The following is a 25655-nucleotide window of genomic DNA, read 5'->3' on the forward strand; positions in this document are numbered from 1 at the left end:
AAAACACATTCAAGTGATAATATCTCAAACAGGAAATCTGGGGGGGCAGGAGATGGCTTGCTTCTAGCGCAGGGGTGTCAAACTCAAATACACAGTGAGCCAAAATTCAAAACTGGAACAAAGTCGCGGGCTAACATTAATATTTATTGAAATATATTTATTCCTCCAGATATAAGAATGAATCTTTTCTTATGGGCTCAAACACGTTTTGCTGAAAAACTGAATATGGAACAAGCAAAGCTTAATACAAAACAATATATATATTAGCTGTATAATACCAGTAGGCCAGCTCTAATAGTAATTTGGTATGGCTTCGCGGGCCAAATGTAATTAGGCTGCGGGCCAAATTTGGCCCGCGGGCCAGAGTTTGACACCTATGTTCTAGCGGCTCCTCTTATGCCCTGCATGAATGGAGACAACATGACGTCATGCGACTTTGTCTGTGTTAGGGGGTGGGGAGCAACCTCAGCCTCCTCTCCTGCACTGAATCTGTCACAGTGTAGAGAGACAGGAGGGACCATGAGGGCCTTTTTATAATATACATTCTCAGCTCCAGCTCCCCTTTCAGTGTAAAAAATGCATTTGTGTTGTCTGATGAATAAATCTGGCATGGTGCTTACATAATGAAGGATAATTAGTTTAAGCTGCAGCATTCGAGGCTGCCTTTGGTGGCTCTGCCAGATGTATCAAGGACTGGTAGCAGGCCAAAGACAGTCAGTCTTATTCTGCTGAAAGCCTCTTCCTGCAGTCTGCCAGGTAGGTTATGAGCTATTTGATTTTGCGCACCAATTTTATCCCACGTATTGTCATCGATGTTGTATGTTATACCTTGTGATTAGCTTGTCATTGGTATGTTATTTCTGTGCTTTGCTGTGTGGGCTAGAAGAATCATCAGATCAGGATGATTGAGCTCATGTCTGCAGACGTCCTTTGCATTGCAGTCACACCTCATGAATATTTTGTGTGCCGTTAAAAGCTGGACAGCTGTTTGACCATCAATGCCAGTGCTTTAATGTTTAACAACAAAAATGCAGGCAAGAGTCACAGACCGACAGTTGGGCCTAAACAGAGGCCTGGGCTATTTATACATTTTGTTTCTGTGTGTTATGTATCAGTGGGAAAAAAATGTGCAGGATCAGAACATGGACATCAGTGGTGATCCTGTGTTAACATCATTTATTGACTTATATTTGTGTTCTGTAGCGTAAATATATGAACACGGTGCACAAAATCAGACCCTTATTATACGCTCGCGCTCATTTCCTTTTCCTCCATTTCCTCTCCGCCTCCCCCACCTCCCTGTGTTTTTGCCTCCCTCCCTCGCTCTCTTCTTTCTCTGCACCAGCTGCTGCTGTTTCAGAGCCAAAGTGGAGAGTCCTCTCACCACCTCCCCCCACCCCACCCCTGCACAGGCAGAGACAAAAGGCCTGGTTCGCCTGCTGAATACTGCCCCCTTTCTCCATCCGTCCCTTCATGCACGGCCGTAGTGGTGGTGGCGAGGGGTTCAGGATAATACGAGGCCTGGGCTGGGACTGAAAGCTAGGACTGACCCAGGGAAGGAGAGTGGGAGGAGGGGGAAGGGAGGGCTGAGGATGGAGGATGGAAGCTGAAGTGGTTGGGGCTGAGTAAGGGCAGGTGCTGAGGCCTCCAAAGGAAGACTTTTTTCCACTCAATATCTCTCAGAGTGGGAAAAAAAATCTGAGAAGGGTATGCCAAGTTTACCTTTTCATATGTACATATATATATGCATGACAGTGCATGTCTATGTCCCTGTGCGTCTCTGTGAGGGTGTCTGTGGTGTAGTGGCCTGTTTGCCCATGTTTACTTTTGTTTACACTTCCTGTCATTATATCACAGTGATAGGAATAATTCTGTTAGGGGCCACATCAAAGTCTTCAGTTTTCAGAAGGGTTACTATCATGATTGGGGGTAAAGTACTGAGGGATGGGTCTGAGGAACAGGCCAAGCTTGCAGTATACAATTTGGCTACTATCCTTATTGTTTAAACTTCCTTCTTGTTCTCAGTGCATTAGTAAGCAGCTATCATAAAGACTCATTTGGATGTCATTTTACCATTTAAATCTTGTTGGCATCTATTACTTTTTTTAAAAAAAACATCTGTGTTCAAACCAATCATCATATTCTTCTCCATTATTTGTATTTTTTGGCTTGATTTCAAAGCTGTGCAAGCAACCAGACTAGTGTCCACCTGTGAAATGGTAATAGCTCAATCCTTGTTCTTTTATAAAATCTTTGACAATATGGACCTGGTTTAGTGAGAATTGTTGCAGTGCTTCCTGGGAGGTGAGCACACTGCTTCTGTCTGCAGCAGAAGGCTTTTATGCTGGGTGACCGGAACCAGCTGAAACCGGTTTGAGGCAGTCAGGGGGCTGACAGGAACAATGCTGTCTCTGTGCTCCATGGGGATAGAGATAGCCTAGGCTGCTTCATGGCAGACCTTCACAGCTCAACCATAGCACAAGCACAGACCCCGCTTCTCCTGCTAAATGCTGGCTGGATGTCCGAGCGCTAGTGTGCCGAAGCACAGCTCAGTGTGAGGGGAGCAGTGAGACTTGGGAAGGGACGAGTGCTGTGGGACGTGGCTTGCTGGGAGTCTTGAGAATCTGCAGCCTAGATCCTACCTCACACATACACACACATGCATACACATAGGAGCACGCTTTATCTGTTGTCTGTTTACATGTCTGTGTGCTCGAGTGGTGCCGAGATTGACTAAGGACGATTTTTACCAAGACCACCATCACTCACCAGACCGCGGGATGTAACCTGAGCCTGTATTCTGGGCCTTTGCCTGGCTGGGAAGAAACAAGACTTTTTTCTTTTTTTTTTCAGGCAGGGTGGGGTGGTGGATGGCTTTTGTGGGTTAGTAGTATTGTGACTTTGTTTGTTTCAGGATGGAAAGAAGGAAGGAAAGAAGGTTTGGCTAGTGGCTGGAGAGGGACGGAGGCAAGAGGGTGAGGAGTTGCTGATTCACTTGCATGTTTCCTCTGTTATTTATTAGACTTTAGTACTCTTTTACACATTGTGTCGATTTCAAGTGCTAACAATGCACGTCTATTAAACTGGTGTTGTCAAGATGGGTTCTATGTTGTGTATTTGACATATTTGCCTGCATTTATCCTTCACTTGGTTTCTACGTCAAGCTGTTCTGCCTGTCATGGCTGTGACTAGCTGTTCTTTCCACCAGGCCTTTCTCTCTCTGCTGCAGCTTCACACAGCTCAGCAGCCATTTTTTCCCTCACTGCATATGTTTCCTGCCCTCTCCCCCCATAAGATTTCTCCTTTTCTCTGTCATTTCATCACCAGCGAACAATATGGATTACATGGGGAATTCTTTATTTTGCAATCCAAGTCCAGGTTAAAGGATATGGGTCTGTCTGTGGAACTTTGGCTCCTGTAGATTTGGATGAAACAGCAGCACTGATTCAGCTGCACGTACAAGCAGAGCAGCATAGCTGTCCCTTTTGTCCCCAACACTCATAACAGGCTACATTCAGACAGGCCCCATCATAGCTTGTTTAAATTGTTTTTGTAATAAAAATAAAGGCTGATTCCTAAAAAAAAAAAGATGTTCAAAACACAAAACATTTCACCTGACTGTCAAGAATATGTTCCTGATTTGTATTTGATTATGATAAGCAGTCACATAGTGTTCCTGTTTATATTTAAACAAATTATTTAACTAAGCCAATTTATTGTGAACATTTTATTTCATATTATTCAAGACAAAATTTAGCTGAACAGTGACAACTGAAAAAACAAACTCATGTATACATATATATATAGTTGAGGCATAATACCATAATTCAGCAAATTCTTGACGAGAGGTAAAATTGACATAATTAGCACTGTGGTATACTTTTAGTTTATTTCACTTTATGTTGTAATTATAGAATAGAATAGAATAGAATAATCCTTTAATTGTCGCACAAGGGGAAATTTGGTTGTAACAGCAGCCAAAAAGACAAATATACAAACAAACAGTACACAGGACACGGAACAGAAACATACACAATTTTACCAACTCCTTCGTTTTCCCGGCGTTGATCAGCAGGTGGTTCTGCTGATTATGTAATGAAGTACTGAGCATGTAGATATTTAAGAGGAGAAATATTATTATTGTTTTATTTGTTAATTTATTTAATAACAAAGTGCTTTTAATGTCATCACAGCATCACATCTGCACACTACGTGGATGGTGTGTTACAACCTGGTGTACCTGTCTAAAACTAGTCAGTGAACTTACTAAGTTATGACAGAAATAGGACTGAATTCTACATATTTATATTTAATGTAGGAAGCAACCAAAAATATAAATGGAACACTGTCAGGGTTCCTGGGTCGGTGACCCAGTGTTTTCAGTTTTCCCACATCAATGTTTTCACTTCCTGTTTTTTCCCCATGTCAGCTTGTCTCTTGTGTCATTAGTCAGATTATGTTCAGCCCTGTACTCACCTGTCTCCAATCATTGTCATCATTCAACCTGTGTATTTAAGTTCCTCGGTTTCACCAGTTCTTTGTCGTGTCATTGATGTTGATGTGATGTTCGTGTGATGTTGTCCTTCCCATGAGTTCTCTTAGTTCAGTCAGCCTCAGTGATCCAGCCAGTCAGTGTCCGTTCACCCTTTGTTCATCCGCTCCTTATAATAAACCTTCACCAGTCTTCACCTACCTGCGAGTCCTGCGTTTGGGTTCCTTATTCCTCGCCTCCACACAACGCCTGACAAACACATTTTCTTCCGTATCCAATTTTTTAAGACTATCTTCATGCCATCATCGTATGACTGACCTGATCAGAATTCTTATATACTTGCACACTCTTGTAAACAGAACAATTACAACAGAGTTAAAGGTTGTAGCTCCCAAGACCAGCATAATAAAATGTTTTGATACTTTTGTCTTTCTAGGGTGATCACCTCACTGGAACAGGAGCAGGAATATGGGAGATATGAAGACGCCTGACTTTGATGACCTGCTGGCGGCCTTTGACATCCCTGACATGGTGGATCCTAAAGCCGCTATTGAATCTGGCCACCAAGATGACCATGATGGACAGCTCAAGCAAACCAGTGGTGGTGTGACTAACAGTGAGAATGAGGCCCAACACCCCTCAGCAGCACATGATGTCGGTGTTAGTGTCATTGTGAAGAACACACGAAACCTAGACACAAGTGAACATTGTGGGACTGAATCAGAGAGGGGTAGGCATTTCCACTCCCATTCCCGACTCCCTTCTGTTCACAATGGACTTCATAATATTTTGGTGTCCACAATACCAACTGGGGCTCAATACACGAAGAATGGATGTAAAATTCCCAGAGAGGAAGGCCAGAAAATGAACAATGAATCATGTATCTTCAATCAGTTTAGCCCAATTTCCAGCACAGAAGAGTTTGATGATGATGAGAAAATTGAGGTAGAATACCCAGGAGACAAGCAGGGAGGTCACACAGCTAGGAAAGGGGAGCGGAACTCCAAATCTGCTAAACGGGAAAGTCTTTCCAAGCCCAAAACAAATGGAGACCAAAAGCCTGATCTTAACAACAATAACAGTGGTACTTTTAGAAGTTGTAAGTTCAAGAATCTCTCTCAGTCAACCTTACCTGAAGGGAAACTTGAGGAAACAATGCCCAAGTCTCATAGCAAAGAGTGCCAAGAAGGTGGGCAGTCATCGGGACTTGGTAATCCATCCAGCCTTTCACAAGTCAAATCCAAATCCTCAACAAAACTTTCATCTTGTATAGCAGCCATAGCTGCTCTAAGTGCCAAAAAAGGTGGTGCTGAAGACTTAGGTACTTTGGAATCTCCTACAACACAACAAAAACCAGCACTGGTCAAAGAAAATTCAAGAGTCCCAGAGAAGCCACAGGATCAGGAATCAGCCATGGAGATTGCAAAGAGACTGCTTACAAGACAACCAGACAGCCCCTCTAGTGTGACTAGTGAACGCAGCAGCAAAGGTTCCCCTGCCTCAAACACAGACACCACCCCAGTTATCCCAAAGGTCAGGATCAAAACAATCAAAACCTCAACTGGACTGATCAAGCGTACAGTCACCCGAGTCCTTCCAGAATTTGATCCCGAGGGTCTGAAAAAGAGAGAGAAAAGCACATCTGTCATGACAACCACTAATCCTAGTGCAATTTTTTCATCTCCAACAAGACATTGCCTTCCAACCACAGTATTAACCACCACAGGGGGACCTTCAATTGAAATAACCAAGCAAATGACAATTAAACCTGTTGCAACAGCATTCCTGCCAGTCTCAGCAGTCAAGACAGCTGGTTCCCAAGTTATCAACCTTAAGCTGGCTAACAACACAACGGTTAAAGCAACAGTCATCCCTGCTGCATCAGTACAAAGTGCCAGCAGTGCTATCTTGAAAGCTGCTAATACCATCCAACAACAGACTGTCATGGTACCTGCCTCTAGTCTGGCAAATGCCAAACTTGTGCCAAAGACAGTCCATCTTAGTAACCTCAGCCTTCTGCCTCATACAGTGTCCTCTGCTATCTGTGATCTCCAACACACCTTGTCCAAACAGCCCCAACATCAGCAATCACAGCAAGCAAAACAGCAGACAATTCTCACCAGTCAGCAGTCAAAGAAAGTCTCTAGAGTTCAAGTGTTCACTAGTTCTCAAAGCTCTGTGGTGGATGCCTTCAATAAAGTCCTGAGTAGCATGAATCCTGTCCCTGTGTACATCCCAAACCTCTCCCCACCAACCTCAGCCTGTATCTCTCTACCCTCCCTTGGCTACAAGTGCTTGGAGTGTGGAGATTCATTTGCTCTTGAGAAGAGCCTGACACAGCACTACGAGCGCCGCAGTGTGCGGATCGAGGTCACCTGCAACCACTGTGCCAAAAGTATAGTGTTCTATAACAAATGCAGCCTCTTGTCTCATGCTAGGGGTCACAAAGACAAAGGGGTGGTTATGCAGTGTTCACACCTAATCCTAAAACCCATCCCTGCAGATCAGATGATTGGTACATCAGCTGCAGGACCACACAGCGTTAATGGCACCACCACTACCACTCAAGCACATGCACCTGCGGGTCAAATGCTAGACAAGGTATCTGGTGCTGGGAACCAACCTGCAGTGATTTCAGCTCCAAGCAGTGCACCTGTTGTGGCAGCCATGCCGTTGGAGGATGATTCATCAAAGCTCTGCAGGCACAGCTTAAAATGCTTGGAGTGTAACGAAATGTTCCAGGATGACAACTCACTAGCAATGCACTATCAACAAGCATCGGAGCCCAGAAGTCAGGTGTGTATGTAATGCGTAAATCAACACCGGATATGAGGGAAGCTATTTTTGCCAACTCCGGTCAATTTGACAAAATCTCTACAAAAGCCGAAATAAAAATACCATGCTATGAAAACACAAGGCATTCTATATAAAGGGTAGAGTGTATAGTTTACTGTAAATGCCAAGATACATGTAAGGAAGAAATGTAAAAATAATTTAATCTGCAGTATATATTAATTTGCATTAATGATATTTTAGTTAAATAACATGATGTATTCTGGAAGCAGTTTTCTAAACATAGTAGGGGAAAAAAGTCAATTTTTTAATGTCTTTTCTCTATCCCATAGAAAACATGCACCATTTGCCAAATGCTTCTCCCAAATCAGTGCAGCTTTTTGTCACACCAGCGGATCCACCAGCACAAATCACCTTACATCTGCCCTGAGTGTGGTGCCAGTTGTCGCTCTGTCCACTTCCAGTCACATGTGACCAAAAACTGCCTGCATTACACTCGGAGAGTCGGCTACTGGTGCGTTAGAACTTTATAAACTTGTATTTTTGTCTTCTGTTATGCGACATAGTTTTTTTTTTTTTTCAAAACATGTGCTATTGAGACCCACATGTTTATATGCATAGTGTGAAATCTGATTAAAATATGAAGCCACGTTGCACCATGATTTTCTGAAAGTGGCCATACACAGAATAAAATGTCTCTTGTTCTTGCTTTCTATTCAAAGTGGCACTTATAGTGTCATTTCTAATTACAGTTATTAAAACATCTGCAGCTTGACAATCCCATATCCCCAAAAGTGATATTATTCACAACAAAAATTACTGAGAAAAAATTGGACTGTCGCAGTTGGAGTCACCCAAGTTACATGCCATTAAAAATGAAAGTTTGTCTTTGAGCAATTACAGTTCAATTATGACCCTGGTCAATCAAATTGTTATTAAAAGAACAGTTGGCCATGAAGGTAAAATCTGCAACGATATAATACATTTTATTACATTCTTGGCCTCTTGATGATATTTTTACAGTTGATATGACTTGTAATTGCTTATCAATTAAGAGTGCTATCAACTTCATAGACATGACACTATGTGAGAATGCATTTTCAGAACATTTCAATTTTAACTTAAATTTGTAAATCTGCTCAATTATACAAAAAAAATAATTTTATCCCCAAGACCAGAGGTTAACAATCCAAAAATATAAATGTATTTTCTATTTCTATGTGACGATATCTGTATTTCTACTTCAATTAGTACCTTAAAAGGTGATTATAGAGAGATTTGTCAGTCTGGTCGTTTCCTGCTGTTTCCACATACTAGTTATAGCTTCAGTCACACATGCATAGAGACCAGTTGGTAACCTCATGTTGACCTCTGGACCCTGGGTTAAAGTTTGAAATCACAAGGTTTTCAGCTCAGCATATATTCTTCCAATTTCACTTTACAACTGTCCCACATCTCAGTTGCTCACAGAATACACACTTTTACTGATGGTTGCCTGGTCGTCCTGGCAACATGTCTCTAGTCCAGCAGAAACGGGGCTTCAGCTATTGATTTCACATCAACTGCCAGCAACTGCTTTTTTCCCCTCATGACTAATGGTTGCTAAATGGTTGCCAGCCAGTCTTTAGGCCTTTGTGACTGGGGCCTAAGTTAACTATTGTGTATTTTAATATGCAATATAAAACTGGTATTGGTCTTTATATTTAACTCCTAAAACACATTTATGCATATTTATTCATATATTTTACTATAAACTCAAGAATCAGGTCCAAGTTTGACACGAGTCTTTTGCAGACTAAGGTGCTAGACTTTTGATGGCACAAATGACCATTTTGAATTCATATCAACAAAGTTTCTGTTAGGAGAATCTGCTGAATTGATTCATAAAATGTAATTTGAGTCAATATCTTACCTGTTCTTCCTTTCTCCATTCTTTGTCCCTCCAGCTGTATCCACTGTAGTGTGATCTTTGCTGATGTCGCAACTCTAAAGTCCCACATACAAAGTGCTCACTGTGAGGTCTTCTTTAAATGTCCTCTCTGTCCCATGGCCTTCAAGTCTGCACCGGGAACACACTCACATGCATATACACAGCATCCAGGACTGAAGGCAGGCGAGCCCAAGTAGGTCTTCACATGCTGTATCTATCATCTTTTACAAAAATATGTAAAATAGAACCTAATTCTGAAAATATTTTTGCAAAAATACAATCATTTGCAAATCACATAAGCCCATATTTTATTCATAATAGAACACAGAAAATGTATCAAATATTTTAACTGACAAAATGTACAATTTTAAGAAAAACATTATCTTATTTTGAATTTGATGGCAACAACACATCCAAAAAACTCGGGACACAGCCAAGTTTAACACTTTGTAGAATTACCACTTCTTTTAACAACTATCTAAAAATATCTGGGAACTGAGAAGACAGTTCTGGGTCTTCTTTGTCTTATTTTTAACTTCATGATGTGGCAAATATTTTTAGTTTGTTAAAGGTCTGGACTGCATATTTCTCCAGATTCTCAGAACATTTGATCATATTATGTACTGTAAATACTAAGATATTCAAAAGCCTTTACAATTTTACATTGAGAAACATTAATTAATTCTAAAACTGCTTCACCATTTGTATTTTTTGCAAATAGGTGAACCCCTGCCAGTCTTCTGACAAACTATGCCTCTATAAAATACTTCTTTATACCAAATAATGTTACCAATTTGTTACCTAATTGGTTACAACATACTCCTCCAGCTTTTTGTTTTAAGGGTTAGGCTTTTCCGGTCTTTTGTTCCCAATGTTGCTGCCATCAAATTCAAAATGAGCCAATATTTATCATGTATTTCCATTTGACACAGATTCCTAACATTTTCAGAGCTGGGTTTTCAAATTAATCTCAGTTATATACCCATATAATAATTGTTTTCATGGTTTACTCATCAACATAAATGTATGTAAGCTTTCTTTGACACAGGCACACGTCAATGTAACCCAATACCCACGTCCAATGCCTTTCATTACCTTTGCTTTTTCATCAGTAGTAGGATTTGTGTGTTTTAGATTTGGTGGCTTAGCTTTGGTTTGTTTTTTCCACACAGTAACCTTTCACTTACTTACTTACATCACCCATCATTAACAGTTCTAATGATATACGCTCAGCAGCAGCTGTCCTTGACCCATTTGGCCTTAATGTCCCTCAAGTTGAATATTTCATGCTACATGTAGTGAACTGGCACCAACATTAATTATAAGCATGATGTAAACCCAAAAGTAGCATTTGAACAGCTCCCATCCCTAAATACTTCTCTGTCTGTCTTTCAGGATGATCTATAAATGTTCCATGTGCGATACTGTGTTTACTCTTCAGTCCCTCCTCTACACACACTTTGACCAGCATATAATCAATCATAAAGTTTCAGTGTTTAAATGTCCCGACTGCTCCATGCACTATGCACAAAAACAGCTCATGCTGGATCATATTAAGGTAGGCATAAAAATATATATAGTTTGATTTTTGTGCAATAGGATTAATTTTTGTATGAATATTTTTAACTTGAAAGTAAATATTTTACTGTAACTTCCAATTAATCTCATGAGTTGTACTTTAGAAATGTCAGACTGTAGATTTTTTACACTTTGTGTCCACATGACTCATTTTCAGGCCATACATGGAACTTTGAAGACCACGGAGGGCCCGCCAAACCTGGGGATCAACCTTCCACTGAGCACGAAGCCCACTAATTCTAACAGCACCAACAGCAAGAGCCCCCGTAATAATAACAAAGATGGTAGAAATATCAACGGTCAAAACAAGGGAGAAAAGAAACCTTCAGCTTTGTCAGTAAAGAAAAATAACAGTAACTGTTCAGAAGACTTAAAGAGCCCTCCCAGTTCAGGATACACATGTAAAGACTGCAATAGCCTCTTCAGTTCCAGGGAGATCTTTGTGGTGCACATGAGGCTAGAACATGGCAAGGTAAATATCTGCCACTCTCATAAGAAAGTTTAAGATTTGCCAAATTATTGGTTTTTTGATTTGCTTAGTGCTGATAAATGAGTTGAGCCAGAAATGGAGAGCATTCACCTTCATAGTGAAGCACATTGCCACTGCAACCAACATGTTTCAAAAGGGGAAACTTTTAAATTGAAGACAAATGGTCTTCATGGCAGTTACCATTTTCCATGCAAACAACTCCAAACGAGGTTTGCAGTGCAGCATCACATACCTCTTTGCAAGCAGTTTCACCTAGTGACAAAAGGCAACTTCCTGAAACTACATGCCACTGGGTGCAGGACTACACCTTTTTCCCTAGCATCCAGTGGTTACTAGGGGCCACTGACTCTAGGTCAGGTGCTTAGGCAATCAATGCCACAGCAACTGCTAGCAACCTCTAGCAACCACTTGCAGCTGGTAGGGAATACTCATTTTCCCTAGCAAGTGATGGTTTCCAGGCAGTTGCCAAACAGTCTCTAGGTCTGTATGATTTAGTCCTCAGACATTCTTCCCTTCCCTCTGCAGATGTTGAAAAAGCACCCCTGTCAACAGTGTGACAAGTCTTTCAGCTCCTCCCACAGCCTTTGCCGACACAATCGTCTCAAACACAAGGGCTTGCGGAAGGTCTACACCTGCCCGTGAGTATCACTTTCTCTGCAACTGTTTGTGTATGCTTACATTTCCTGAGCAAGTCTCACTCTGTAAATGAGCAAAAGTAAGAAATTATTTGTGTCCATGGTCTCCATGACCAACTCACATTTTCTTGTAGGGATTTTACAGGTTTACAAAGTTCAGCATCAGAACAATGCAATGTGCCTTGTACGTAGTAAAGTCTGAAATACTTTTTTAATGTGCTTTTACCTTTTTGAATTGTGATTTTACAGGCACTGCCCAGCTCTCAGTCAGCCCTTTACTAAAAGAGTGTTGCTGGATCAGCACATTCAACTGATGCATGGAGTTAAAGATGTAGGAGGAAAGGCTCATAACATGGAGGCTTTACCTGACAAAGAAAAGGTACTGTGGAACAATTTTAGAAGGAAATCACTTCTTTGTTTTTCATGACATCTCTGAGCTAACTTTCACACAATGTCCTTTACAGAGCCTCGGCCCCAAAAGGAAGACAGAAGATGAGGAAGGAGATCCAGGGTTGAACTCCAGGGGCACTATCTCGCAGCCACTGAAGAGGCTTAAGGTGAACATCCTCAAAGTTCACAAGTGTGCGGTCTGCAGCTTCACCACTGAAGATTTTGCTGCGTTCCAAGAGCACATTCCTCAGCACAAGTCTGACGGCTCATCTTACCAGTGTCAAGAGTGCGGCCTGTGCTACACCTCCCACCGCTCACTGGCCCGCCACCTCTTTATTGTCCACCGGCTGAAGGAGCCTCAAGGCCTTGGCCGATATAATGGACGGAGCAAGGAAGATGAGGAGAGTCAAAGAGAGAACCAGTTCGATGTTACTGATGAGAACAGCGATGGGACACCAAACACTAAATGTAAGGTGTGTGGGAAGATGTTTGAAACGGAGGGAAACCTGAACACTCACATGAGGACACACGGGATGGCATTCATAAAGGCAAAGAGACTAAGTGCAGCGGAAAAGTGAAAGAAAGACACTTTTTACTCATTCCACAATTCAACTTAAACAGCTTGTTAAACCTACAGTACCTCCACTGACTGTGTTTATGTTGTAGGTACATCATGCAAATGCAGTGGTATATAACATGTATACAATACAAACTAAAAAGTATGTGATATACATCAAAGATCATTTAACGTGTCTGAGGAAATTGAACAAAGTTTCTGGTAAAGATGTTTTTAAAGCCTTACATAGAACTTTTTTAGAAAGAGCCTTTTATGTGAAATAGTTTCCATAGTTGTCTTCTTGCTAGGACCAGATAATGTATGGACAATATATTCTAATGGGATTAATCCTCATACAGTCAGCAGTGTCCTAAACTTTCAATGCCCAATGAATGTCTGTCAGAAAAATATATCAAACTGTGGGAAGCTTCAGCTTCCCCATAGCGCAGCTAACTTGATTTGAAATTGTTTTTGAAAATTCACGGATCCCTTTAAGACTTACCTTCTACAAAAAGACCGCACTTCTTATAACACACCCAGAAGAACATGTGTGCAGTAACTTTGAGCTGGAGTAAAAATAAATATCAAACAATTCAGGACAATCGGTTAAAGAAGCAGCTTAGTGTCATTTGAATTTTCATAAAGTAAGCAAAGTTTGGAATATGGAAACATAAATATGTGATGCAGCATACAAAAGCTAGGCAAAGTTGGTTTTTTTTTTTTTTTTCATTTTTATGTTTCCTAAAATTTCACAACTTCTCGATTAACATGCGAAAAAATATATATATTTATTTTTGATTATTTTCTATGAGGTTTAACTTTAGTAAATGATCAAACATTCATTACAAACTTCACGAAGCATACAAGTAACCGTCAGTCGATTACAATTCACAGGCTAGAGACAGAAAAAATATTCAGCATCACTAAGGGGAAAATTTCGTTGAGTATCTGAGTTGCACTCTTATGCCTGAATTACACTTCTGAGGCAAATCTACGTAGAGCCTGTGTTTCAGAAGGGTTTATGGTTACAACACACCTGCAGATGCAGATTTAACACAGAAGTATAAATCCCCTGTCAGGCATGTGTAGGGTGACCATATTTTGATTTCCAAAAAAGAGGACACTTGGCTCAATCATGAAGAACTTGCTTAAAGAAACATATTTAAACAGCACCTTCTCTGTGCGGTTATTGAATTGTGAAATAAAATATACCATATAGGCTTTTACAAGTCAACAAGTGCAAAAAAATAACTTAGAAGTCTCTGGAATTAAATAATGGTACTGATAATGGTATGCCTCATCTGCATAAGAAAAATTACCAGCACTGGGTCAGTACGAGGGAAATTTCTTTTGCAGTTCGTCTGAAAAGATGGACTTGCGCTTTGGGATCTTTTAAACATTATTAGGTGTGTTGCTGCGCGCTGACTGTCCCGTCTGTGAGTGCAGAACAAGCGCTCACAAAGCAGCAGTTCGGGGATGACGTCACACACATGGGTCCTCTGTCGGAATAGGAAAACCTGGACATTTTTATCAATCACGAAAATCCCCCCGAACAGAACGTAAAGAGGACATGTCCGGGGAAAAGTCTGGCTGTGCTGTGTTTGATTTAACTTTACAGCTGAGAGCTTTGATGTGAGGATTTGGGGTAAAATTGCGCATTGTTTATATGCATTTTATTCATCAGAAGCACTTACAGAATCTGTATTTGTCAGACAACGAGACACGGTGAAGTTAAGATAAACACTGGCGATATCGTAAAGTCCCTTTCCTGTGCTGCGTCACATATGAGTTCAAAGCTCCCAACTTTACTGATCATAAAGTCAAACTTTACTATATCCTTTAAAGACACTTGTGGGCCAATTTTTTTTTGGAAGTATTTTATAAAGGATTGTGATATTTTTTTAAGTTGATGTTTCATTACTGTCTTAATATACTGTAACTGGCAGCTCTTTGAGATTACAATTCACTTAAAATGTTTATTTATCTAAATATTGTAAATATGAGACAAAGCACTTGTGTTCCTATGAACAGCAGTCCTCTTTACAGTATATTAGCGTAATTCTAACAAGAGCACAATAACATTAAAATTGTAACGACACTAGAGTATCATTTAATTTGCTGCCTTATTGTGTGGATGTGAATCTTTTTTCATTTCATGGTTCTTCAAGTTATGCGATCATGATGAATGTTCACTGACAGGAATTATACTGAAACAAACCTCTGAGGTATAAGAAAACGTCTATGAATGTACGCTTGGCTGCAAATAGGCGACAGCCAATTCAGTGAAATAAACACAAGATTGTTGCTCATTGTTTTCTTTGGTCTCAGCCTTTCCCAAAAGAAAGCCTCACTTTGTTTGTTGTTGTTGTTGTTGCTGTTGTTTTATAATGACAATAAGACTTGAAATGTCTTGCGCTGTAAAACTGCATGCGAGGACCAGTCTGTTGATTAGAATGTGTCTTGCTGCCACTGCTGCCATTTTTAAACATTTCTGATGCTTGTAAACAAAAGTGTTCTAAATGTTAATAAATGATGTCTATTACACAGGAGACATCACCTCTTCACTGGGGAAGAAATCCTGTCATGATCATCCTGATGTACCCGATTCTGCTTAATATTACTATTAAGACTAATGTCTAACAGCCATAATTGTCCTCAATGATTAAAAAAAAAGTAGCTCCCAGTCCATGAGATAGTAACATGAGGTGAAAAAGAAGGGAACTTTTAGCCACTTTTAGCAGAAATGAGTTTAGGGCAATCATTTTCTGTATGCCTTTATCAGTCTCTCACTTTGTTGTGGAAACATTCTGGCCCACGCTTGTTTCACAGTTCTCTTAAGGTCCCACTGCAGCATTTCAATCTGCTTGACATCTCAGGTTTGACTTTGCCATTAAAATAACTTCATTCTTTACTTTTCAGTCCTTCTGCTGTTGATCTGCTGATTTGTTTGGGACCATTGTCCTATTGTGTGACACAGTTTGGGGCATGCTTTAGCTTTCAGACAGACGCCCTCACATTTGCCTCTAGAATACTTTGGTACACAGAGGAGCTGATGGTCAACTCAGTGACTGTAAGAAGTCCATGTCCTGTGGCTAGAACACAAGCCCAAATCATCACTCCTCCACCACCGTGCCTGATAGTTGATATGGGGTGTTTGTGCTGATTTGCTGAGTTTGGTTTTTGCATCATGTCCATACATCTCCACTTTGTTCTTGTCTCTCCAAAGGGCATTGTTCCATCAGATGCAAGAGTAAGCTATTCTGCAGTGTTCTTTTTATATAGAGACGGACTTTCTCCGACAGCCCTTCTAAACATACTTTTTAAGTCTTTTTCTAATTGTACTGTCATGAACTTTAACATTTAACATTCTAACTGAGCCTTCTTTTTTGCATGACTATATGTGGTACATCATATTTTTGTTTAAAAATATAAAAATTTCAACAATTTCATCACTTATTTCAACACTAAATCCAGTAGCTATCAATGCAAAAGAATCACTGACATTTAGAAAAGTTTCACTCTGCAGTTCCCCTCGGCTTTTGCTTCATTTTTAGTATGTTGTGGCACTTTGTTATGGTTTGACTTCCTGCTACAAAAATTAAGAAAAACTATTCTTTTACTTTAATTGATTGCCCTCCTTTGATGAAGCCACAAAATGTGTGTTCTGTGACAAGAACACAAAATTGTTATTTTTTAGCCCAGTGTGACAATTCAAAATCCTCTAAATCGGCATGAAAAACATAAAATAAACATAAATAACCACACTGCACTGTTATCTTTTAGAATTAAATAACCCAGTAATGACTATGAGTATCTTGCAGCACATGGCTAACAAGTGCCGCTAATGCCCAGTATTGCATAGCTCTAAAGGTACCAGTTAGCTGCAATGTAAAAACAGAAAGAAATTATTATTATTATTAAAAACTCTCCTTTTCTCTATAGATTCTAATGCTGCACTGTCAGTGACAAAATGTTTTAATCATGCTATGGAGCAAGTAGTTAAAATAAGTGGTGATTGTAGGGTCTTTTCCTCTTTCCTCACTTAAGCACTAAACTACTATTATTAGATCAAAATAGGGTTGCATTCTATTAAATGTGTAATTTCCAATGCTGTTGCTAGGTAAAAACGAGACAGCCCAAGAATGTTTTATAGACAATCGCCCCCTCTAGTGGTCAGTTATTTGGAGTGCTGTACTCTGATGGCTGGATGATCTGTGGTGTTTCTTTCATCACTAGAGATAAGTAGTAAATTGTAGTAATAGTTATAACTGAGCAGAGGAATTTTCAAGTAATTACCTTTGTGTCTCTGTGTCTATTTAATGCTATTTAAAATGTGTGAATATGTAAAATAAAATTGGTATATAATAAAAATATAACTTAAAAATGTGTGTTTAAATGGTTATGTGGACTGGTCACCCGTCAAAGCTGCACTTTAATAATGTTGTTCTTGCGTAGTGAGAAAAATCACAGCCTGGATTGTTTTGTTAGCCTCTCATCCTCCTTCATGTAACCAAATCCTGTTTACACCTGCTAGTGAAAACCAGTTAAAGTCATTCAATTTAGCCATGGAAGATGAATTTCACAGTACACTCTGAATGGTGATGTGTTCCCTTCTCTGTTATTTAAACACCTTCTTCCCTAAAAAGAAACAGTCAGAGCCAAAATGATCCTCCATTTGGTGGTGTTTCTTCTTTTTGTGGGGGGCAGAGGAGCAGTGGAAAACACACAGACTTTGACAGTGTCCCAAAGATGCTTGGAGGATACAAACACTTTTCTCCGGGAAATTAACCAGGATGAACCAAAGGGCTATGCTGTTCTAAGTAAGTGATTGTGATTTTTGTATGGCATTTCTTATGCGCTTGTGTGGAGGGGGCAAGTGGCATTTAATCCACTTTAGCAGAGGAGCCAAGATAGAAAAGTCAAAAATACAGAAATAGATTCTCCAGGACAATGCAAGACCATAAGCTTAAGTTCATTTTCACCTTCTCAGAGAATAAAAATACTGCTGCTGGAAGCTTCTGAAAATGACAAAGATTAGGTTTTTATGACTGTCGTGCTTACATCAAAAATTATCAATGCATACATCAAATCTGTGACTTTAACCTGTGCAGCTGGTGTAGAGCCTATGAAACTGCATAAGTGTTCAAAAGAACCGTAAGAATATTTAAATGGTTAAGATGATGATGTTGAAAGTGTTCATTTCATACCTAAATTGTAACTAATTCATACTCATTGTGTGCTTATGTATTTTCAGTGAGACAGTAAAAAAGACCAGCCTTGAGGCTAATAACTAACTAACTGTACTACCAGCATAAGGAGTAGCACTGGACATTGCGTGGTCAACACCACCCTCCTGATGGAACCACTGAAATGCAAATCTTTGCGGAGCTGTGATAAGAGGCTATAGCTAATAAATGTAGCTGTTAGCTAACACATACTTTTGTAAGCTAACAGCTAACTTATGAAGAACAAAATACCTAATAAATCAAAATATGCTAATGCTACTCAAGTTCAATGTAAATGTCAGTCACATGGTAAGACCGGCAATACCTGTAAATTTGGCTGCACCCTCAAATACGTCTTTCACTAATAGGCTATCAAGGCTATTTAAGATTGTTAACTGTAGTACCATTTTAAAAATGACCAGCAGCCCATATATGAAGAGTGAATCTGGCTAATCAGTGATTTACTCACTACTTCACTATTCCAATACTTTTTTAAGAGCCACCAACTATAGACCCTACGCTCTTAGCTTCAAAATTCACCCCTATCTGTTTTATTTAACTCCCCAGTGTCACAGCAATATTAATGACATCACTGTTTGTTTCACACTTACTAATAAAAGTAGGTATGCCAGCTCAGCAGGGGTCTTGGGACACACGTAAATCCAACCTACTAAACCTACTGTTAATGCCCTACAATCCACCTAGAGGGCGCTCATGAGTTAGTCTTCAGTGTCAGTGAGTTAGTCTCCTAACCCTTCAGCCAAATGGCAGACTGAAGTATCTAAGCTTGCTCCTGCCACAGGGAAAAAAAATCTTTTTTTTTTGTTATCCAGAAGTCCAAATTTGGGGTTATTTCCTCAAAATTTCAACTTTAAAATTACAAATTTCAAATTATTTTCCGAGAAGATACTAAGTCAAAATTTAACTATATATTAACTATATTCAATTTTTGGTGGATGCACTAGTATGTGTATGTCGTTTTGTGATCAAAATTAGCAAGACACAAGACACTTCTCCTTTATTTGTTATCTAAAGGGTGTCTTTAAAACATAGAACTTCATGAAAAAGTGAGATTTACTTATATAGTAACACCATGCATCTTTACATCCAATGGGGCTGTGAATGAATGGGGTTTTTTCTTCTTCTGTGTGTTTTGTCAGTGTATGATGCTTTTGGGAAAGTGGGTAGCAATGTTGTAGGAGGTAACACCAACCAGCCTGGTTTGCTGCAGCAGTGCCACTCTGCTCACGGCCCCAGCTTTTCTGGACAGTACTGCCAGGTGTTCCTTCGGCAGGTAACAACTAACACAATAAAAAGTCATGACAACCAATAGATATTAGATGAAAGTAAGCATACTTTAAACTAAGTTTTCTTCTTAAACAGGGAAGAGTCCAGTACTTTGTCGGTATTTGTGTACCTGACTCCTGTGAGAAAGATGACGTGCAAACATTGGTGCTTTACGGTCAGTGATTTAAAAATGGATTTATGCGGTATCATCTATACAACACAATATCGCTTCTTTCTTCTTCTTTTTTTAAACGTGACTAATTTTCACTTTTCGACAGACCAGCTTCAGTTTAATCAGATGTCCCTCATTCCTCCTTTACCTTCCATCCTGGTCAATCAGTCCACTCAGGAGATGATCATGACTCACTGTTTGTCCAGCAAAATTGCCCCTGATACATCTGATATCACCTGCCTGTCAGTATACGATTACACTGCTCGCACTTTCTTCACTGTTTTATCTGCATATGCACTTCCATTAGGGTTACCTGTGCAGCATCTCTTGATATGTCCAGGCTTTTAGCTCAGGACACCTTGTTTTTGTCTTGTCAAACTTTATTTTCTCCTGCAGGTTTGTCTGTTGTGTAATGGTAGCAATCCCTCTCGGAGCCACCCTGTTAACAGCTATGATAAGGTGGCAGTGGAAAAGAAAGGTCGAACCTACATTAGAGTCTTCCTGCTTAAACGCTGCGCTCAACCTTTATGGGACCCTGAAGACCAGCAGCTCATCTAGCAGTGAAACTAATAGCTGGAGTTCAGAAGAAAGTAGTAAGTGCAAAGTGCATCATCTAGATTTACTGAGGAGTAGTACTGTATATCGCACATATTATGGTTACTATCTTCAGTAACCAAATAATACAATTATGTGAGCTGCAGTTATTACAGATGTATTTATATTGAGACAATACTGACCTTGTATAATATTGATTTTGGCAGATAGCAACCACCCCACACGAACATGCGCTCTTCAAAGCCGTGTGTATGGCTGCCTTCAAGCAATCTCTATACAGAAGACCACCCAGGGCATTTCTAGCACCTCCACATCAATTCCAGTCGGAGGCTACGCCTCACTGAATGGCATCCGTGTTCTCAGCCTGTTATGGATCATATGTGGCCACTCTGCACAGTTCCCTGTAATCAACAGCTTGGGTATGACAGTACATTGATGGTCTCATTACTCCATAACACACATATACTTTCACTTATGTTCATAAGACCTGTGTTGCAGACAATTACAAAGACTGGAGGAAAACTGTTGAAAGCAGCCCTTTCTATGTGCTAACCATAAGTGGACCTGTTTTCATGGCTGTCGATACCTTCTTACTGCTGGGGTGAGACTGGAACAATTTCAGATTGACAGTGTAAATATTAGGGGTGCAACGATACTCGTATCGATATCGAACCGTTCGATACAGTGCTTTCGGTTCGGTACGCATATGTATCGAACGATACAACATTTTTAATTTATTTTATCAACTTTCCTTCTGATGATGCTGTCTGTGTTGAGCGCTCAGTGGATCTGCGCTCGACAGTGCAGCCTAGGCGGAGTAGTCGAACACAGATTCACTGAGCGCAGGGCAAGCTAGCGAGACAGAAGCTAGGCTAGTTGCAACATGGCAAATTGAACCTCCCCCACCCTCATTCAGATCTGGCGTTTGGAACTATTTTGGTTTCATGTGATGTATGACCCTGAAGGTAAGCCTGTCATGGACAAAAGTAAAACAGTATGTTGGATGTGCCAGCAATGCTCAATTGGTGGGAACTAGTGTGTTAGCGCAGTTAGCTCGTTAATGTGTTGACGTCTTCCAGCCCCACTCATGAGGTGATCCGCGGTAGCTCGTTAACGGAGATTTGCCGTGTTGTGACGTTAATGTCATTTCAGATTTACGCTGACAGCACTAGTGGGAACACAACCAATATGACTGCACATTTACTCCGACATCATCCTAGTGCAAAGACAAGTGGAAGCAGAGAAAAACAACAAGCAGCATGCTACAAACTTTACCCGAGTCATTTAGACAGCCGTTAGCACACGATTCTCCTTATGGGGACCTGATATGTTTAATATGCTGCTGAGAATATAGCCCAGAAGAAGCGTATAGTATAGCTTTTATTTTGGAAAGAGACATTTCTCCATAATAAACTCTCTTTTCCAAAGATGAGTGATTCCTCAATCAGATACAGGGCTCGCAAAATCGCTAGCCCGACGGGGCTTTTTTCCAGTCGGGCTACCAAAATCTATCTCTGCCCTGCCCGTCGGCCTATCCTAGGAAGGAAAAATATATGTCAATGCTTTTGCATTCTTTTGGAAATGTAGCTGGGTAATTATGTCATTGGCATCGGCCACTGTCAATATGTGACATACTGAAATCGCGTTTGAATTTGCGCTTGTTTTTTGCTTTCACTTTGCAATCGCGTGAACTGTGTATAGAGAGCGACAGTACTGATTGGTGAGTGATGATAATTTGCGCACCAATTCCTCTGACATCGTCTTATCAATCGTTAGCTTACTATGCAAACATGACAAGTGAAATCTCCCGCAGCTTAAACATGTGAGAGGTTGATCGCGCAGAGAATCGCTGAGCGTTATGTTAGTGCGTGTGTAAAAGCAGCAGGATATATATTTTAGTTCTGCTGAGCCAAATAAGACAGGTCAGCGTGAAGAAGTGACAGCCAAAGAAAAGCTTACCACAAAACGGAAAGGTTATGACAAATCAGACTATAAGGAAAAAAGAAAGTGCAGCTTTATGGTTTCATGGACAAAAGAATTTCTGTGGCTGCAATATGACGAGCTAAATAACCAGGGCTGCACATAAGTGGTCCGCAGGTGCGCATTCGCTGTCAAAATAAAAACCCGCACAAGATAAGAAGTTGCAACGCGTGTTTGCGTACATAAGATTTTCAGGAGGACAGACATTTGTTTAGAACTCTTAAAGATGTCGAAGAAGCTCCTTTAAGCAGTTACTGTGATGTTCCTCCACCTCCAAAGAAATGTCAGAAGGAGTCCGAACCACAAAAGAAGCGCGTATTCTCTGAAAAGTGGTTGCAGGAGGTGAGCTGGCTTCAAACAAATGATGAACGCACAGAGATGTGGTGCAGAATGTGCCGTGAAAATTTAATAAATGACAAATTAATAAAAAGGCATGAACATTTTTTTTGTATCGAAAAAATATCGAACCGTGACACCAAAGTATCGAACCGAACCGAACCGTGAATTTTGTGTATCGTTGCACCCCTAGTAAATATATATTTTTAATTATTTTATTGCCAGCTTAAGAAATTTGATGTTTTAGGGGTCTGCTTAGTGCCAGGTCCCTGCTGGGCTCTATCAACAAGGCTGAAGACAAACTGAGCCTCAGCCTGGTTGGGAACTATCTCTTAAAGCGGATTACAAGGTGTTGTATTTTGGTCAGTTAACCAAATTAATTTGTGTCTGCGTCACTCTATTTTTACACTCAAGTAAAAGAGGCCTTCTGCATGTGTTATTCATTTTTTAAATTGCTGTTCTCTGTCCTCTTTGCAGGATTCAGCCACTGCATCTGTTCATTATGTGTCTAACCATTGGCCTTATCTCTCTGGTCAAGTGGGGACCCTACTGGTTCCCATTTATAGACACAGTGATGGATTGTAAGACATACTGGTGGGCTAACTTACTATTGATCAGTAATCTGCTCCCAGTCCATGAGATAGTAAGTTTAACTTATAATTTAGTCCTACATTGGATATTTTAGAACAGATTTATTTACCTGTTCTTAACCTTTTATCTTCATATCCCTGTGCAGTGTATTCCTTGGACGTGGTACCTGTCTCTAGACTTCCAGTGTTATGCAACCACTCCTCTCTTGGTTTATTTATACAGACTGTATGTTCACATCCTTTAATATGATTCTGAAATACTGTTAAAGTGATTTCTCCATTCTTAAACTAGAGCATCACTAGGAGCCATACACATTTTTATTTACTCTGTGGTTGTAATCCTATCCCCTCCATGTTTTATTTGTCAGAAATAGGAGTGTGTTTATGGTTGTGGCAGGTGGCCTCCTCCTGATGACTATTGTGGCCAGTGCTATTATAACTGCACACCTGCAGCTACCAGTCTTTCAGCCATCTACAATGTAAGATTCAATGCAAAACAGCGTAGGAGCCAAAAAGCATAAACTGTTTGGTGAAATGAATGTCGAGAGTTTTTTGTTTTTAAGTTTCAGTGTTTCCTTTTTCTACAATGCAAAAACATCATTGAGGCTGTCTACCAACTATGCATCTCTTCTTATGATTTCCCAGAAAATGAACTTGTTTATTTTGCAGGACATCTGAGAATTATGTTTTGTATTACTATGTGAAACCCTACACGAGATACGGGCCATTTCTAATAGGGATCTTGACCGGAATATATCTGACAACAAAGAAAAATCCACTGTTAAAGCAATGGGTGAGAGCATTTTGACAGGCTTCAATCCCAGACCGTGGCTTAGTCTTTTCTGAGAATTTAAAAACAACATATGCCTTTTGGTTTATGGCCGAGCCAGAATTTGAACATTTGCCACCACACTTATGTGCTTATCATGTCTGTTGTTTCAGTGGCAGGCAGCACTTGGTTGGCTCTGTTGTCTGTCACTTTTGGCTCTTTTGGTTGGATTGCCCTACATCCTGAAGGAGACGCCAGCCAATCCATCTGTGCCACATGCCCTGTATCAAGGGCTGCATAGACCACTCTGGGCATTGGCTGTGGCCTGGATTATACTGGCCTGTGAGGAAGGCTATGGAGGTAAACCAGGTGTTGGGATGAACTAAATCCCATATCTCTACATTAACAGTAATAACAATATATGAAAGCACATAGTACGTTAAAGGAATTTGAGTCTGTATGTTCTTATTTTTATACGTCTTTATATTTTCTTATTTTTTATCACTCCAGGCTTTATCAAGAGGTTCTTATCCTTGACTTTCTGGGTTCCTCTTTCCAATATCAGTTTCGCCTGCTATCTCATACACCCTGTCTTCATCATCCTGCACATTGGCTTTCAAGAGACCCCAATCCATTACACAGACATCAATTTTGTAAGTATTTCATGTTGCACGTTCTATTTTAGTGTGCTTATTTCAAATGATTTGGCACGGTTCTTCATAACATCAGACTTTTCTCCTCTGCTCAGATGTACCTGTTCCTTGGCCACCTGGTGCTGACATTGGCAGTGAGCTACATGCTCACTGTGTTAGTTGAGAAGCCCTACCTGCTCCCAAAATAGAGCAGGGCATGGACATGCCCAGCTATTAACATCCTTAATAAGTACCCTCATTATCTTTGTTTATGCATTGTGATCTCTAACGCTGCTTTTATTTATAGCTGCTTTTGTAGCTAACGAAGCAATTTAATTAAAAACTTGGAAGTATGCTTTTACAGTGTGTGTGTGTGTGTGCTGTGGTTATTATCTGACACAGTAAACACAATTAACATATCTGACAAGTCTCCATGGGTTGATGGAGAAAACATCCTGCAGGGTCACATGACATTTTCTTGACTACATTTCTATTGCCTCACACATCCATGTTCTTGATGCCTTGCAGATACCACACAAGAAAAAGATAACTTGTCACCATGTGTTAGCGTAAGGTGCAGACATTTTGAACAACCCCGCATTTCTTTATATTATCTCAAATGTGAAATAGGTGCAGTGATTTACTGAAGCATGCAAACATAGATGGAAATACAGTAAATAAGACAAGAACAGAGTTCAAATTCTGAAAAACTGACAAAAAGTTTACGTTTAGTATAGAGATGGCACGATACCACTTTTTGATGTCCAATACCGATACCGATATCATAAATTTGGATATCTGCCGATACCAATATGAATCCGATACAGTGTGTTTTTTAATCAATAAAACTGTTTTTTTAATATCTTGCTGCTTTTTGTATAAGTTTATACTCAAGTTTAAATAAATAACAACACTAAAGCTATTCTGTTATACCTGTATGCAAAAAATACACTGCACCCAAAATATTTCATAGTTCAGCAACACTGATCAATCTAATAAACTTAAACCTACTCCATCCTCCCTATTCTGTTATTTTAAAGAGTAAGCAACCTAACTAATGGGGCTCTAAAACTCCCAGCAAAAAAAAAAAAAAAAAATAGGGAACCACCCTCCACCTCATGATGCGTAATCGACATAATCAACTTTAATTTGATGCAGTGTGAAATAAAATGCACAGAAATCAATTAATTTTCAAGAGTAATTAAATAGATTCAACATCTTTCTTCAACAGAATTGCAGACTGCA

General features: G+C 40.0%; 2 protein-coding genes across 6 annotated transcripts; both read left to right on the top strand.

Moving 5' to 3' along the window:
* Positions 1-477: 477 nt before the first annotated feature.
* znf532 (zinc finger protein 532) lies at positions 478-15408 on the top strand. 5 transcript variants are annotated; one of them, XM_085167520.1, is made up of 11 exons: positions 478-756; positions 1346-1707; positions 2915-2975; positions 4929-7288; positions 7618-7799; positions 9232-9408; positions 10611-10773; positions 10951-11265; positions 11809-11921; positions 12168-12297; positions 12383-15408. In XM_085167520.1, the coding sequence occupies exons 4-11, from the start codon at positions 4961-4963 to the stop codon at positions 12884-12886; spliced, it is 3912 nt and encodes a 1303-aa protein (XP_085023646.1). In that variant the 5' UTR covers positions 478-756; positions 1346-1707; positions 2915-2975; positions 4929-4960; the 3' UTR covers positions 12887-15408. The 5 variants fall into 5 exon arrangements, with proteins under 5 accessions (XP_085023646.1, XP_085023649.1, XP_085023647.1 ...); XM_085167523.1 differs by lacking the exon at positions 2915-2975; XM_085167521.1 differs by lacking the exon at positions 1346-1707.
* A 95-nt stretch (positions 15409-15503) lies between these two features.
* oacyl (O-acyltransferase like) lies at positions 15504-25109 on the top strand. The gene is made up of 15 exons (XM_085167524.1): positions 15504-17684; positions 19250-19383; positions 19473-19551; positions 19655-19790; positions 19945-20141; positions 20310-20522; positions 20602-20704; positions 22667-22768; positions 22897-23062; positions 23156-23235; positions 23378-23488; positions 23679-23802; positions 23952-24138; positions 24289-24431; positions 24527-25109. Exons 1-15 carry the CDS (start codon positions 17528-17530, stop codon positions 24617-24619), a joined length of 2025 nt encoding a protein of 674 aa, XP_085023650.1. The 5' UTR covers positions 15504-17527; the 3' UTR covers positions 24620-25109.
* The last annotated feature ends 546 nt before the right edge of the window (positions 25110-25655 follow it).

Source organism: Neolamprologus multifasciatus, chromosome 7 (genome assembly GCF_963576455.1).
Source record: "Neolamprologus multifasciatus chromosome 7, fNeoMul1.2, whole genome shotgun sequence".
Classification (NCBI taxonomy): domain Eukaryota; kingdom Metazoa; phylum Chordata; class Actinopteri; order Cichliformes; family Cichlidae; genus Neolamprologus; species Neolamprologus multifasciatus.

Excerpts from the sequence above, each read along its gene's own strand:
- znf532 (XM_085167520.1), top strand. The coding sequence starts at position 4,961 with ATGGGAGATATGAAGACGCCTGACTTTGATGACCTGCTGGCGGCCTTT. Across the intron at positions 9,409-10,610 it reads CTGAAGGCAGGCGAGCCCAA|GATGATCTATAAATGTTCCA; the intron begins GTAGGTCTTCAC and ends TCTGTCTTTCAG. Across the intron at positions 10,774-10,950 it reads TCATGCTGGATCATATTAAG|GCCATACATGGAACTTTGAA; the intron begins GTAGGCATAAAA and ends ACTCATTTTCAG.
- oacyl (XM_085167524.1), top strand. The coding sequence starts at position 17,528 with ATGATCCTCCATTTGGTGGTGTTTCTTCTTTTTGTGGGGGGCAGAGGA. Across the intron at positions 19,791-19,944 it reads ACATCTGATATCACCTGCCT|GTTTGTCTGTTGTGTAATGG; the intron begins GTCAGTATACGA and ends TTTCTCCTGCAG. Across the intron at positions 22,769-22,896 it reads CTCTTAAAGCGGATTACAAG|GATTCAGCCACTGCATCTGT; the intron begins GTGTTGTATTTT and ends TCCTCTTTGCAG.